The 17,585-nt window shown below is 36.7% G+C and overlaps 1 protein-coding gene and 1 non-coding gene across 7 annotated transcripts in view; one reads left to right on the top strand and one right to left on the bottom strand.

Moving 5' to 3' along the window:
• The window catches only part of DMD (dystrophin), a 2,254,125-nt gene that overhangs the window by 697,118 nt on the left and 1,539,422 nt on the right, over positions 1–17,585 (top strand). For all 6 annotated transcript variants that reach the window (XM_040266338.1, XM_040266336.1, XM_040266334.1 and 3 more), the window contains 2 exons: positions 11,588–11,689; positions 11,817–11,924. In XM_040266338.1, the coding sequence (XP_040122272.1) occupies positions 11,588–11,689; positions 11,817–11,924 (210 nt within the window). The remainder of the gene's footprint in view (positions 1–11,587; positions 11,690–11,816; positions 11,925–17,585) is intronic.
• TRNAA-GGC lies at positions 1,821–1,892 on the bottom strand. Its single transcript has one exon. It is a non-coding gene; the product is annotated as a tRNA-Ala (tRNA).

Here is a 17,585-nt window from a genome sequence, read left to right on the forward strand (position 1 = left end):
ATCTGTTGGTTTTAATTATTTATTCGTTTTTCCTTCCTGTTATGTTGCCCTCTGTGTTTCCAAGGCTCGCCACAGACTCGGCAGGGAGAGTGTTTCCTTGTGTTTGGAAACCTCTCTTCTTAGAATTCCCTTCCCGGGACGGGCTTCCCTTCCCGGGACGGAGCTCCCTCCCCACCTCCTTTGTATCTTTTCTCATCTTTTATATTTTTTCCTACCTGTTTTTGAAGACAATGATCTGCTTTTCTGGTTGCCTGATGTCCTCTGCCTGCCTTCAGAGGTTGTTTTGTGGAGTTTGCTCCGCGTTGAAATGATCTTTTGAGGAATTTGTGAGGGAGAAAGTGGTCTTCCCTTCCTATTCCTCCGCCATCTTAGGACCGCTCCTCAGCTTTCTAATATTTTTGATACTGGTAGTATCATAAAATAAAAATTGTACCAGATGATTAAACAGGCAAGAAAACAAATTATTCAATATTATTGCATTGATGGGTCAAAGACTATTGCAATAGGGGAGAGAGACTGAACTCTGGTCCACTGAACCAAAGGTGGGAGAATTCTTAAGTGCTGGGGTGAGCTAGTGTAAAAAGATTAGAGCACATTAAAAGGTTGGATGGTCAATGTGATTAAGCCATTTTGTATTTGCTAATTGTCCCTTATCAAAGTTAGGCGCCTATCCTCCCACAGAGTCTGGAAGACATGGGCCCTATCTTTCTTGATAATTACATTTCAAAGGGATGGCTAACAGGTCCTTGAGAAAGATATTCTTGGGTTGTAGGCTATTTACATCTTAAATGGGCAGATTAAAAAAATTTACAACTCCTTTCTAAAGTGCTCTGAGAAGACATGTTGGGGCCTATAATCTGAAGTTTAATTAAGCTACAGAGAACACTGAGTCTAGCTTGGCCAGGGTAAGCCCTTCATATTTGTGTTTGTTTTCTTCTTTTTAAAGATTGTGTTGACTATTTTTATTAATTTGCTTTCCATATCAATTTTAGAATCAGCTTATCACCACCTCCTCAAAAATGTTTTGGTTTTAATTGGATTTCACTGACTATATAGATTAATTTGTGGTAAATGTCTTTATTAAATAAAATATTTTAATTTATGAATGAAATATTCTTTCATTTATCTAGGTCTTTATTTTCTCTAAATAATGTTTTATGGTTCTCAAGATAGTCGGTCTTAGACTTTCTATGTGATTTCTTGCTAGGTTTTTGATAGTTCTGGTCTTGTTGTAAATAGTTATCTTTTACGTTTTTAATTTTTTATTTCCTGTCGCTGATATTGAGAAGTACACTTTTATTTTTGTTCCCTGGCCTCATATCCAGAAACAATGCTTAGTTTACTTCTTAAGTTGAGTAGTTTCTCTGTAGCGTCACTCGGATGTATGTACCCAGGTGGTTTGGGGTTAATGGCAGTTTTATTTCTCCCTTTCCAATCATTCATCTTATTAATTTCTCTTGATTTTTTTTTTTGGTGCATACTCTAGTGCAATGAGATTATTGTTGTTGTTTCTCATTTTAGCTCTCAGAGGTGAAAGAAAGTGAAAGTGAAATTGCTCAGTCGTGTCGACTCTTTGCGACCCCATGAACTGTAGCCTACCAGGCTCCGCCGTCCATGAGATTTTCCAGGCAATAGTCCTGGAGTGGGCTTCCATTTCCTTCTCCAGGGGATCTTCCCAACCTAGGGATCGAACCCTTAAGGAGACGCTTTACCGTCTGAGCCACCAGGGAAGCTCAAAGATTCCATTATTTATGCTTCAGTATTAATCCTTTCAAGGATTAAAAGGTGAAAAGTCAGCTGAAACCGTAGTTCAGCTAAAGTGGAGATGCCGGGAATCGAACCCGGGACCACAAACATGCCAAGTATGCGCTCTACCATTGAGCTACACCTCCACAACTGTGAAATCAACTCTTCCTGAAAATATATGGCGCTAGAGCGTTGGGCCCATACCCGGCCGTAGCTGGCAGTTGGAGAGGCGCGAGACCGCGGGCGGGGGGAGGTGGGGGCGGGTGAAGGAGGTCACCCCTCTCTCGCTGACCCCACCCCCGCTGACGCTACGCCGCGGCGAGTTTTTTTTTCCCCTCAGAGGTGAGGCTTTTAGTAAATCACTGTCAAGTATGATATTTCCTGTAGGCTTGTTGTTCACATCTTTTTCTCCTAGTGTTCTAAAAGGTTTTGTTATTACTGGATGTTAATTTAATCAAACTTATTTTTCAGGATAACCTGAGACAAACATGTTAGTTTTCTCCTTTGTTCCATTAATATGTAAAATTACATTGTTTTTTTTTTTTAATGTTAAAATAGCCTTGCATATATGAGAGAAACCAAACATGGAGCCTATGTATAACCCTTTTAATGTTTTGCTAGATTTTTTTTTTTTTGCTAACATTTGACTTAGAGTTTTCCCATTGTGTCCATGAAGGAGTATTGTTCTCCTTTCTTGTGATATGCTCACTAGGGTTAAATACCTGACTATGGAGAAGGAAATGGCAGTCCACTCCAGGATTCTTGCCTGGAGAATCCCAGAAACAGAGGAGCCTGTGGGCTGCTGTCCATGGGGTCCCACAGCATCCGACACGACTGAAGCGACTTAGCAGCAGCAGCGTGGAGACTTGGGAACTTACCATTTACGCCTGGAATTTTCTTTATGGGGGAAGGTTTAAATGAGAAGTCAGTATATTTAATGGACTTAAGCCTTTCTATTTTTGATTTATGTTTTTAAAAATAGTTTACCTCTATTTTCCAGATTTTCCCTTTTTTTGTCAGTTCAGATTAAGTTTTGTCTTTCTAAGAATTTGTCTATTGCATCTAAAATTACAAATATATTCAGTCCACATGGAATTTAATAATATATTTATCATTGAGATTTAGGAAATATGATATGAAGCTATGAATTTCTAGCCTTTCTGGAGAAAACAAGTGATTTGATGATCCTGGGTCTGTCTTCCTGCATATTAACCTCAGTAGGAATTGAATAGATCTGCCCACTTTACCATGAGCTCTCCATTTAGCTGCAGTCATCTCTCTTCATTCCCTTACACCTAGATTATTTTATACATTTTATTTTATGTACCTCTTGGAACATGTGATTTCTTATAGGTGGAATAAATTCCATGGCAAGAGTTAGAATGGAACATAGAGGGATTTCCAGTCACTTATCTGTAAATAAGGCACATAATGAAAAATGCTCCTGGTTTAAAATGCAAAAGAAGAAATTTGTAATTCTTGTACAAAACTAAGTTTTATTAGAATGTAGGTAAAACACAGAAACCTAGTAAAGTTAACATCGTGCTGAAATGTTTCAGTGTATTCTCTATTAAAAAGTCTATTGTGCTGTAGATTTATCACACCTGGAAACAAAAGCTGATTTATTTTTCCATCAACTAAGTTCTAAGTCCTTACTGTTGACATGCATCTCTATAATTCATCATAGTCTTCAGAGCAGTTTCCTATTTGTTGACCTAACCCCAGTATTGACCTGGCTAGGAGGGTAGGAGGCAGATACTATTATATCCATTTCACTAGTAGGACAGCTAAACCATGGTGAGATTAAGAGTTTGCTAATGGATATGACCAAGGGGGACAGCAATCGAAGTGGGATAAGAATTCAGGTTGTCTGTACTTTTGACCTAGTGACATATAGCAAGTTAGTTAGATTCAGAGATTCTGCTAAATGCTTAATAGCCATTTTAAGTATTAAAGACTTAGAATTTGAGGTAGAGAATATAGGGAATTTCATGTAACTCTCACTTCTGTGTGTCTTTAAAAAAAATTCACCACAAATAGCCTTGTTGTTACTTTAAATAACTGGTAGACAGATATTAATATTTAATGAAGAAGAAAGAGAAAAAAGGGGCGTTAAGACACTGCTTGGGAGAAAAACCATGTATTGATAATAACAGTGGTGGTATTCAGCTTTGAGACATTCATATACTACGTGAAATGCATGTATTTCTACACCAGACATTAAGCATGGGAGTAAACGGAGAGGGAGGGCAGCCTTCAGGACAGTCAGAGACTTGGAGGTAAAAACCAATAAAGAACGGTAAAACCTCAAGCTACCAAGGAATGCCTGGAAATGTGATGGATGCTGGAGGGAACACTGTTGTGCTGGAATGCTCCTTAGGACTCCTGTTCTTTATTTTTTCGTGTCCCAATTGAATAGACTGGCGGGAGCTGCAGAGTGCGGAGTTTATTAAGCTGCCACAGAACATTAAATAATAGCCTGCAAACAATAACAGCAGCAACAATAACAGGGCCTTCCCAGATTTATTCATTAGCACTTTAGAAACTCAGAAAAATAAATAAAATATGGAATTGATTGCCATAGCACAGAAGAATATGCTTCTTCAAGTTAAAAAATCTTCCTACACCTTTAGCGTGATCACCAAGGCAGAATTTCATTAACAAATCAGACAGTCATATTTACCTTTTCAAAATAAGTCCTTGCAAAGAACACATATTCTTGATCTAGAAGTGTGAGCATTTTTGATTTTTAAAAAATGTTTTAAACAGATACGGAGCTAAAATATCAAAAATGTTTTTTAAATCAAATTGTAACAGCAGGCTCCAAATCCTTGTCAGGTAGGTTAGATAAAATGTTTAGTTAAATCTCATCAAACTCCTGGTAAAATTAAATATGAAAAGACTCAAAAAAGATTCAGCATAGTCCTGGTATCCCTGTACGTTCCACTGTGTTATTTAGCGCAAATCACAAGGTGTATATTTTTTATGTTGAATGCTCTATCAAGTGAGTGGCATCGTGAAAGAGCATGGGCCTGTAGCCAGATGAACTGAAGGTCAAATCCCATATACTCAATCCTTTGACCTTTCTGCCCTTAGATAAGTTATTTAACCTGTCTGAGTGTCAGTTTCCTCATCTATAAACTGCACCATTAAAAGTGAAAGGAGTTCCTTGAGTTTGGTTAGGAGTTATTACAGGATCCTTTAAACAGAAGTAAGAATGATATTTTCAGAGAAACCTCCAATAAGTGTTTCCTAATACATCAAAATAAGTTTTTTCACCCTGAACTGTATGTTAGACAGTGAAGCTTTAAGACATGCCATTTTGTAATATATGCTTCAGTTAATAGTTTCTTTTAAAAAAAATGTAAAATTGAGAAGAGAATCATAGACTTGGCTAAACAGTAGTTAGTAATATTCTGGCCATTTCTAACCTCATAATGGGTGCTTTCGTTCGTTTGATATTGTTTCCATTTCACCATCAGTAAGATGTAAGATGGAGTTGCTAATTGTTTTTAACTGTATAGGTGTTTACATTAAGAAACAAAACTCAAGAAATAAATAAAATTATTTTTCAGAAGGCTCATTACACGTAAAATTCATTTAGCAGAGGAGTATATCCCAGGGTTTGAAACTGGGATTAAAGGAGATGAGTTGCTTGCTGCCTCCCTCTCTTATAAATCTCAGTTGCTGCTGCATTGTGTGGTCCATGGCACGTAATTGTTTCTTCCTTAGTGGACATACTCTTGCAGACACTTTATCTCTTAATGCCAATCTTGCTGGGCACAGTTTAGCTTTCACTTTCTTACACTCAATAAATTCAAGGGTCAAGGTACTTAAGTTTTACCTCTCAGACTTGTCAAATTTCTTATACTTGCTTTTATCCAAATGTTCTTTTGATAGCCATTTTTCACTTTTGCTTTGAAAAGCCAACTCTACCAAACAAAGGAATTCAGATGAGAAATGTCCTTGGCATGTATAACAATATGAGATGTGAATTAAATGGGAGGGAAAAATCCTCCCCATTGTGGATCTGAGCCTAGAGGATAATGGAGCTGTGATTTAGCCCACGAAAATGTGTTAGAGTAAGTGAACTGACCTTTTGCTGTTCTTGCTGCTGAGACAAAATGAGGACATAAATACAAATTAATTTCTTATCACTTTGTGAGATATTATAATTCATTTTTCATTTATGTGCCTAATGTTTACCTAGCTTACAAAAATATGCATTATTCCTAAAAGCTCAGGGGATTCATATACTTAAATGCAACTCAAAGACTGATTTTTTTTTTCTTAAGAGAGGAGATTTCTAACCCTAATATAGTGATTTTAAAAAAATTAGCTTCCTGTCAATTCCATTTGATCCAATCTCTTGCACTTGTCTAACAATGAAGTTGCACCCATTCAGGCAGTGATAGGAACCAGCGTCTCTGAGTGCTTATAAAAGCTGACTGATAATCCAAAAATTGCTTAGCTTCATCCTTTGTAATTCAAATTAGGGCCAGCATTTCTAAGCAATAAATAGATAAATCCATAAATTCAAGCACTATGTACGTTTTCTTATATCTGTGAATATGGTATTGCAAAAATCTATCTGTGGGGGAAATATCAACAACCTCAGATATGCAGATGACACCACCCTTATGGCATAAAGCAAAGAAGAACTAAAGAGCCTCTTGATGAAAGTGAAAGAGGAGAGTGAAAAAGATGGCTTAAAATTCAACATTCAGAAAACTAAGATCATGGCATCTAGTCCCATCACTTCATGGCAAGTAGATGGGGAAACAGTGGAAACAGTGACAGACTTCATTTTTTTTGGCTCCAAAATCAATGCAGATGGTGACTGCAGCCATGAAATTAAGACACTTGCTCCTTGAATGACAAGCTATGACCAACCTAGACAGCATATTAAAAAGCAGACATTACTTTGCCAACAAATGTCCCATCTAGTCAAAGCTATGATTTTCCCAGTAGTCATGTATGGACGTGAGAGTTGGACTATAAAGAAAGCTAAGCACCAAAGAATTGGTGCTTTTGAACTATAGTGTTGGAGAAGACTCTTGAGAGTTCTTTGGACTGCAAGGAGACCCAACCAGTCCATCCTAAAGGAAGTCAGTCCTGAATATTCATTGAAAGGACTGATGCTGAAGCTGAAGCTGCAATAGTTTGGCCACCTGATGTGAAGAACTGACTTGTTTGAAAAGACCCTGATGCTGGGAAAGATTAAAGGTGGGAGGAGAAGGGGACAGTAGACGATGAGATGGTTGGATGGCATCACCGACTCGATGGACATGCGTTTGAGTAAGCTCCTGGAGTTGGTGATGGACAGGGAAGCCTGACGTGCTGCAGTCCATGAGGTCACCAAAGTCAGACACAACTGAGTGACTGAACTGAACTGAACTGAACCTGTGAGCACATGTATCATGTACCATGATTTCTAATTCACTTAACTAATCACTGAGATCAGTAAAAACACTGTGCCTGCTTTGTAACAGAAGTGACTTGGATTCAGTTCATTGAGACTGTTCTGCGAGTAATATTTAAGCAGCAGAATGTGTTGCTGAAGGATGTGTATGCTCTCGTGTTGGAAATTTTTTAAAAAAGGATATACTGCAGTTCTAAACATCTACTTGTAAAGGTGTAATAAGTACTTTTTTAGAATGAGTAAAATAGTTCACCCTTGGTGGTTCTTAGAAGGCTTCATAGCAACACTACAATCAAGCAAAATATAAATAACCACCAACACTTATATAACTCAGTTCAAATTAAAAGTGTTTTTCAATACATAATCTTTTTTAATACTTGAAGCAGTTCTTTAAGTTGTTGGTATGATTATTTTCTTTGAGAGACATATTATTTAGCCATAAATTTGTTGAAAAAGTCACTTGATTTTACTGAGTAGGGGAAGATAAAGAATTGCTCCTAGTATTACAAGAAATTATGGATTTAAAATATTTCCATAATTTGAAAGAGAGTCAGTGGTAAGGAATCTGCCTGCCAAATGCAGGAAACATGCGTGTGATCCCTGGGCCAGGAAGATCCGCTGGAGAAGGAAATAGCAACCCACTCCACTATCTTGCCTGGGAAATACCATGGACATAGGAGCCAGGTGGGCTAGGATTGCAACAGAATCTGATGTGATTTAGCAACTAAACAACAACACACGTTGGTCATCCAAGCAGTTGATTGACTTAAGACTTGAATCCAAGTGTTTTGACTCTAGATAATTTTATACTCTCCATATAACACATAAAATCACAAAACGATAGCACATTTGTATTTGAGAAGTTGTCCCAATGTGTTATTAAAATTCTGCTCTATTTGAACAAGTTAAATTCATTTTACACTAGTAACTGAAATGTGTTCTCTAAAATGCCCTGACTCTCATATGTGCATCTTTACTTGTAATGATTTTAATTTTGTGAGACATTTTGCAGTGCCATGGAATCAACCTCTCTTAAATCTGTCCTATGTAGTTTGTTAGATATGCCATGACAAAATGCCAGAGATTGGATTTCCTAAACAACAGAAATGTGTTTTCTCACAGATCTGGAGTCTAGAAGTCCAAGGTATTGGCAGGTTTGATTCCTTCTGAGGCCTCTCTCCTCGCCTTGCAAACGACAGCCTTCTTGCTATGTCCACCCAATGGCCTCTACCTCTGTGCCCATACATCCCTAGTGTCTTTCTAAAGACACTATTTTATTTCCTCTTTTTATAAGGACACTAGTCAGACTGAACTAGAGTCCACACTAACATAGTCATTTTAATTTAAAAGCCCCATTTAAAGGCCCTGCCTGTCAAGGTCCTATCTTCTAATACAGTCACATTCTGGGGTAGAGGTCAGTAGGGCTTTAACTTATGAATTTTAGGCAGACACAATTCAGTCCATAACATCTTTATTCTGTTCATTTTTGGCACATAGTGTATGTTCAAAAATATTTGTTATTTAGATAAATTAATGATTGGTGAATGAATGAATCAGAGCTTATACTTAACTATAAATTAAATATTGACTGAATATTTAACCTCAGTGGAATTATAAAAGTTATCTATTATGATTATTTGAATACAAAGGAAATTTTTAATGATAATCTTTTTATCCTTTTTTAACTGAAGTATAGTTGATGTATAATATTATAGGTTATAGATGTACAACATAGTGATTCACAATTTTTAAAGATTATACTCCATTTGTAGTTACTATAAAATACTGGTTATATTCCTTGTGTTGTACAATATATCCTTTTAGCTTATTTTAGACCTAATAGTTTGTTGCTACCCCTATATTGCCCTTCCCCTCTCCCTACTGGTAACCCCTAATTTATTCTCTGTATCTGTGAATTTGCTTCTTTTTGGTTATATTTACTAGTTTTCTTTTTTTTTTTTAAGAGTCCACATATAAGTGATATTATACAGTCTTTGTCTTTCTCTTTCTGGCTTATTTCATTTAACATAATGCCTTCCAAGCCCATCTATGTTGTTGCAAATGGCAAAATTTCATTATCTATTCATCTGTTGATAGAAATAATATTCTTAAAATAGTTGTTTTAACTAGGTTGTTTTGACTAGGTTGACTGTATAGAAAAAATATTTACTATTGTTTTTTAATAATGAAAAAATCTATCGTATAAAGTGTATCACAGTATATTTTGCAATTTCTGTAAATTTAATCTTTAGCAATTTAGTATAGAGGTCTTTATGTGAATTTGTTTTATACAATGTCCTACTAAAATCAATAAATTATGAAAGCTGTATCTATGAGATTGCAAACCTAAGATACTACTTTGCTAGACTCTAGCTTTGTGTGTCTGGTAGCACTGGAGAGAAGAGAGTATATCTATTTAGACGTCTTAGTTCATTTTCTTTCATTTATGAAGGTGGTGCTACAGTTTGAGTTTCTCTTTTAGCCCTTGACACCCATCTCCACTGGGGTTGGAGCCCTGTAATAAATGTCCACAGTTTGACCTTTTGTATATGCATCGTAAAATCAGGCAGATGGTGTAGTTTATGGCTAACGGGCAAGAGTTTCTCCATTTGAAGCTGTTTTTTTTTTTTTTCCACAACTAATCCATTACCAGGTATGCCATGCCATTTTATCTGATGCGTCCTTACAAGGTAACTAGGAAGTTTATTAAAATAACTTCTAATATGTTTTTGAGGAAAAGAACCCCAAAGTTTAATTGTAATAATTACATAGCTAACATTGAATACATTGAGTTATGTTAGCACATTTCCTGGGTATCTTGCATCACTGTTTTAGTGTTAAGGCTTCTGTCATAAACTAATGTAATTCAAAAGTGGTCGAGTAGAGAATCAAACTATAAAAAAACGCAAAATCACTTATGTTATGCTTGAAAGTAATAACATTTTTATTTGACATTTCTGAAGAAAAACTGAAAACTCACCTGTGACTGAGCTGCATCTGAGTTCATGATTATTTTAATATTGTAGAAAAACATTTATTGCTTACTTCTTACCCCTATGTATGAGACTTCCTTTTCTAAAAGGTGGTAGATTAAATACAACAAAAAACAGAGTAGGTCTCTGAGTTATTTAGGAATAGATGGGTTTTGCCATGATGCTAATTACATATATATTATTTGAATCATATGTCAACGTTTTCTAGTTGGACAATCCAAATGTGTAGTATCAAGTAACGTAGAAATTATGATCAAGTTTATCCTAGATACTGAGTATATTTGTAAAAAATATGAGTAACATTTTTTCTAGTTCTTATTCTATACAAAATAAGACATACCATATTTTGAGATTCTTCTAGTTCTAGAGGTCTAATATCTATGGGTAAATAATTTTATTATTTATAAGGAAGTAAAAAAAGTTGAAATTTTAGACTCTGAAGTGCATCCTAATAGTGTTGAAATAAATGAGACATTTCTTAAAACAGTACAAAAATCAAAACACACTTTTTCACCTAAAAAATACTAGTGCTTATTTTATATTGCATACTAAAATAGCATGTGCGTATAGATATTGTTATTGTTGTTTAGTCACTAAGTTGTGTCCATCTCCTTTGTGACCCCATCGACTGTAGCCCACCAAACTCCTCGGACCATGGGAGTTCCCAGGCAAGAACACTGGAGTGGGTTGCCATTTCCTTCTCCAGGGGATCTTCCCCATCCAGGGATTGAATCTGCATCTCCTGCATTAGCAGGTGGATTCTTTACCACTGAGCCACTAGTATTAGTGACAGGCTAAAACAGGGCAACTCTTACTCAGAAAACTATTACTCTACTGAGTTTTCTCAATAGAACAGTTTAGAGAAATAGTGACTTTAAATATTTGTAGTAATAATCCAGTTAACTTTAAAAATTCACATGTGGATATGATGTTAAGTCAGTACTAATATTCTTCTACAATCAAGATATTAAGCAATTCTAATTATATAAGATTGCTTCAGATGAGATCCTTTTGACATCCTATTTTTTAGCCAGACTTTTATTCTTTTGACATATTTTCAGACCTAAGAAAGATATACATTTTCCATATTATCAATGACAAATCCTATTTCATTCTACATTTATATTTTTCCTGTTTATATTTGCTGTGTAGACATTTCAAATAGTGGTGTCGTATCTGCCTTATACTTCTTGTAAGTATCTCTACTTTTCTATATAAGGTGCAAGAGTGAAGTAATCTAATGACAAATGAAAGGTATGTGCTTATATAATTATAAGCAGAAGCTGATAAGTGCTCTTTACAACTCCTAGTATACATAAGATACTCAAAGTTAGATGCTTTTAAAAATCATTCGTACCATTTTTTAATAAAATTCAGTTAACAGGTAAGCATTTGCTGATGTTGTGGTGGGTTTTCTCTTCCCCAGGTACTGGGAGATCGGTGGGCAAACATCTGTAGGTGGACTGAAGATCGCTGGGTTCTTTTACAGGATGTTCTTCTCAAATGGCAACGTTTTACTGAAGAGCAGGTGAGTTACATGGGGGATAGTGTATCAGTGAAAGAGAAGGAGAGATGTTAAATGGGGACATAAAAATAGATGATGTACTTTAATAATTATTCTTCTTTCTCTTTTGAAATTATTTGATTTCTTTCAGTGCCTTTTTAGTACATGGCTTTCAGATAAAGAAGATGCAGTGAATAAGATCCCCACAGCTGGCTTTAAGGATCAGAGTGAAATGTTATCAAGTCTTCAAAAACTGGCCGTATGTATTCTTTAGCTATTGATATTATTTTTTTTAAAAAGGTAGTTTCTACTAACATCCTTATTTGGTCTTTCTGACGTTTAAATCTTAAACATAATATTCATTTTTCTTTCTTATATCAGTCTCTTTACTTATATTGTTACTTGTCTTAATTAAAATAGGAAAAGATGCTTGTGGGAAAGATTGAAGGCAGAAGTAGAAGGGGGCAATAGAGGATGCCATGGTCAGATGGCATCATTGACTCAATGGCCATGAATTTGAGCAAACTCTGGGAGATAGAGAAAGACAGGGAAGCCTGGCATGCTGCAGTCCATGGGGTTGCAAAGAGTCAGACACAACTGAAAAACAACAAATAGTATTGCTCTCCTCATATAGTAGAAAGAGAAACTCTAGTGTCTCTGCCTTTTCTTACAAGGTCATGAATCCCATCATAGGGGCTTCACTGTCATCAGTTCAGTTCAGTCGTTCAGTCATGTCCGACTCTTTGTGACCCCATGAACTGCAGCACACCAGGCCTCCCTGTCCATCACCAACTCCCAGAGTCCACCCAAACCCATGTCCATTGTGTCAGTGATGCCATCCAACCATCTCATCCTCCATTGTCCCCTTCCCCTGCTTCCCTCAATCTTTCCTAGCATCAGGGTCTTTTCAAATGAGTCAGCTCTTCACATGTCATAAATTACTCACTGTCATAAACTCAGGTAAACCTAATTACCTCCCGATGGCCCAATGTCTTAATACCATGATATTGGAGGGTGTAGAATTTCAATATATATATATATATTTGGGGGACACAATCATTTAGATCATATCATTACATCCCTGGACTCTCAAAATGCGTGTCTTTCTCACATGCAAAATATATTCATTCCATCTGAACAGACCCAAAATAACTTATATAGTCCCAATATCAACTCTTCAGCATATATTGTAAAGTTCAAAGTCTCATCATCTAAATCAAATAAGACTCAAGGTCTGAGGCCGAGCTCTCCAAGTATGAACCTGTGAAACCAGACTAGTTATATGCTTCCAAAATAGTGGTGTGACAGGTATAGGATAAGTATTTCCATTCGAAAAGGGGAAAATAGCAAAGGAGGAAGGGGTGACAGGCCACACGTTAAGTCTAAAACAGAGCAAGAACAATTCTGTACGTTCCTAATGCTTGAGAATATTCCTCTTTGGACTGATTCTCTGCACTCCAGGGCCGCCAAAGTGGCACCATCACCCCCAGAATTCCACAATATGGCCTTGCCTCTTCAGCATCACAGTGCACTGCCCACCCACATGGCTCTCTGCTGCAGTCCCACTCACAGGACTCCCTGTCATGGCTGCTCCTGAGGCACTAGGTGGTGGCATCCTGCATGCCTGCCCCCCCAAACCTGAGAGGTTGCCCCACCCTTTGAAACCCAGGAGGAACTGGCTCTGCCATTTGGGCCTACGGTAGGGGTGGCGGCCCTGATGTCTTTGTATCACCTATATCATTCTCTTTTCTTGATGGGAAGAATGCATGTGTTCACAGCCTTCCTTCAATCTATCCAGTTTTCTTGTTTCCATTAGTCCCAGCTGGCAGTTTCTACTAGTATATTACAGTATCCATGGCTTCATATTCATGTATCCATAATGTATACATCTGTACCCCGGCTTCTGATCAGAGAGCTGATTAGGTCTCTGGTTCACATCCACACTAATATCCTCATCAAATAGTAGATCAACCACACCCATTAGTGTTCACATCTAAACATCCTTTCTCATTTTTTTTTTCAATGTGGATAGACTGAGAATTTTCCAAATCCGTAAGTTCCGGTTCATTTTTGTTAAACAGTTCCTTCTTCAACTGATTTTTCTCTTTTTGCTTTTTTACCTTAAGCATTGAGATGAAACCATGATGTTCCTTTCACACTTTGCTTAAATATTTCCCAATGACATCAGATTTCTTAGCTAAATATCCCGTTTCATCATGTACAAGTTCTACCTTCTACAAAATACTAGAACATCAACACAATTCAGTCAAGTTCGTTGCCACTCTATAACAAGGATTGTCTTCTCTCCCTTGGCCAATATGTTCTTTACTTTGTCTGAGACCCCAACAGAATGGCCTTTACCATCCATATTTATACCAACATGCTATTCATGATTATTTATGTATTCTCTAAAAAGATGGAAACTTTCTTTCCAGCTCTCCTTTTTTCTCCCTGAGTCCTCACCAAAGTTGCCCTTCGAAGTTATCTTCATGGCAATCTTGACTTTCTCAAGCGTGTACCTCAAAACTCTTTCACCCTCTACCCATGACACAGTTCAAAGCTGTTTCTGCATTTTTAGGTATTTGTTACAAGAGACACCAGTTCTTGTTCCCAATTCCTATCTTAGTCTGCTTGTGCTGCTGTAATAAAATGCCACAGATGGGTGACTTTAACAGTAGATATTTACTTCTTATAGTTCTAGAAACAGGGCAGCACAATATCAAGGTGCTGGAAGATTTGGTTCTTGGTTAGGGCTCTCTTCCTGGTGATACAAAGGAAGCTCTGGTATCCCTTCTTTTTTGTATGAGGGCACTAATCACAGGAGACATAAAAGGCTCAGGATCGATCCCTGGGTTGGGAAGATCTCATGGAAGAGAGCCTGGCAACCCACTCTGGCATTCCTGCCTGGAGAATCCCATGGACATAGAAGCCTGGTGGACCACAGTCTTTAGCGTCACAAAGAGTCAGACACAACTAAAGTGACTTAACACACAAGAAGAATCCTAGCATGGGGGCCCTACTGTCATGACTTCATCTAAGCATCATTACCTCCCCAAAGCTCCACCTCCTAATATGATAACATTGGAAGGTTAGGCCTTCAAAATATGAATTTTGGAAGAACATAAATATTGATTTTATAATACGTAGGTAAAGTTTGAACTTTGTTTTTTGAAACAGGATTGTACTCTTTGAAAAAGTATAACATACCTGGGATAAGATTATAGTAAAAATTTTAAATATAGCATTGAAAAGTACCTGTGAATGTTCTATAAAATTATAAATAGTATAGTTCTAGAATAAACTTAAGTTTCATAAATCTAATATGTCTAAAATAAACTTAATTAGATTCTCTGAGAAATACAAGAGTAGCACAAGAAATGATTATCCTCACATAGAAGGGGCTTATATCATGTTTTGGAAAATAAGAAAAACATTAAAGCAAACAAAATGGCATTGATTATAGCACCCATATGTTTTTTTTTTTTATTTAATTGGAAGCTAATTACTTTACAATATTGTGGTGGTTTTTGCCATACATTCACATGAATCAGCCATGGGTGGACATGTGTTCCCCATCCTGAACCCCCCTCCCACCTCACTCCCCATCCCATCCCTCAGGGTCATTGCGGTTCACCAGCCCTGAGCACCCTCTCTCATGCATTGAACCTGAACTAGCAATCTATTTCACATATGGTAATATACATGTTTCAGTGCTATTCTCTCAAGTCATCCCACCCTCGCCTTCTCCCACAGAGTCCAAAAGTCTGTTCTTTACATCTGTGTCTCTCGCTGTTTTACATATAGGGTCATTGTTACCATCTTTCTAAATTCTATATATATGTGTTAATATACTGTATTGGTGTTTTTCTTTTTGACTTACTTTGCTTTGTATAATAGGCTCCAGTTTCACCAACCTCATTAGAACTGATTCAAATGCATTCTTTTTAATAGCTGAGTAATATTCCATTGTGTATATGTACCACAGCTTTCTTATCCATTTGTCTGCTGATGGACATCTAGGTTGCTTCCATGTCCTGGATGTTATAAACACTGCTGCGATGAACATTGGGGTACACGTGTCTCTTTCAATTCTGGTTTCCTTGGTGTGTATGCCCAGCAATGGGATTGCTGGGTTGTATGGCAGTTCTGTTTCCAGTTTTTTAAGGAATCTCCACACTGTTCTCCATAGTGGCTGTACTACTTTGCATTCCCACCAACAGTGTAAGAGGGTTCCCTTTTCTCTGCACCCTCTCCAGCATTTATTGTTTGTAGACTTTTGGATAGCAGCTATTCTGACTGGTGTGAGATGGTACCTCATTGTGGTTTTGATTTGCATTTCTCTGATAATGAGTGATGTTGAGCATCTTTGCATGTGTTTGTTAGCCATCCGTATGTCTTCTTTGGAGAAATGTCTCTTTAGTTCTTTGGCCCATTTTTTGATTGGGTCACTTATTTTTCTGGAATTGAGCTGCAGGAGTTGCTTGTATATTATTGAGATTAATTCTTTGTCACTTGCTTCTTTTGCTATTATTTTCTCCCATCCTGAAGGCTGTCTTTTAACCTTGCTTATAGTTGCCTTCATTGTGCAAAAGCTTTTAAGTTTAATTAGGTCCCATTTGTTTATTTTTGCTTTTATTTCCATTACTCTGGGAGGTAGGTCATAGAGGATCCTGCTGTGATTTATGTCAGAGAGTGTTTTGCCTATATTTTCCTCTAGGAGTTTTATAATTTCTGGTCTTACATTTAGATCTTTAAACCATTTTGAACTTATTTTTGTGTATGATATTAGAAAGTGTTCTAGTTTCCTTCTTTTACAGGTGGTTAACCAGTTTTCTCAGCACCACTTGTTAAAGAGATTGTCTTTTCTCCATTGTATATTCTTGCCTCCTTTGTCAAAGATAAGGTATCCATAGGTGCGTGGATTTATCCCTGGGCTTTCTATTTTGTTCCATTGATCTATATTTCTGTCTTTGTGCCAATAGCATACTGTCTTGATGACTGTGGCTTTGTAGTAGAGCCTGAAGTCAGGCAAGTTGATTCCTCCAGTTCCATTCTTCTTTCTCAAGATTGCTTTGGCTATTCGAGGTTTTTTGTATTTCCATACAAATTGTGAAATTGTTTGTTCTAGCTCTGTGAAAAATACCATTGATAGCTTGATAGGGATTGCATTGAATCTATAGATTGCTTTGGGTAGTATACTCATTTTCAATATATTGATTTTTCTGATCCATGAACATGGTATATTTCTCCATCTATTAGTGTCCTCTTTGATTTCTTTCACCAGTATTTTATAGTTTTCTATAAATAGGTCTTTTGTTTCTTTAGGTAGATATATTCCTCAGTATTTATTCTTTTTGTTGCAATGGTAAATGGAATTGTTTCCTTAATTTCTCTTTCTGTTTTCTCATTGTTAGTGTATAGGAATGCAAGGGATTTCTGTGTGTTGATTTTATATCCTGAAACTTTACTATATTCATTGATTAGTTCTAGTAATTTTCTGGAGGAGTCTTTAGAGTTTTCTATGTAGAGGATCATGTCATCTGCAAACAGTGATAGTTTTACTTCTTTTCCAATCTGGATTCCTTTTATTTCTTTTTCTGCTCTGATTGCTGTGGCCAAAACTTCCAAAACTATGTTGAATAGTAGTAGTGAGAGTGGGTACCCTTGTCTGTTCCTAACTTTAGGGGAAATGCTTTCAATTTTTCACCTTTGGAGATAATGTTTCCTATTGGTTTATCATATATGGCTTTTATTATGTTGAGGTATGTTCCTTCTATGCCTGCTTTCTGGAGGCTTTTTATCATAAATGGATGTTGAATTTTGTCAAATGCTTTCTCTGCATTTATTGAGATAATCATATGGTTTTTATCTTTCAATTTGTTAATGTGGTGTACCACATTGACTGATTTGTGAATATTGA

This window comes from Oryx dammah, unplaced genomic scaffold (assembly GCF_014754425.2).
Source record: "Oryx dammah isolate SB20612 unplaced genomic scaffold, SCBI_Odam_1.1 HiC_scaffold_23, whole genome shotgun sequence".
NCBI classification, from domain to species: Eukaryota; Metazoa; Chordata; class Mammalia; order Artiodactyla; family Bovidae; genus Oryx; species Oryx dammah.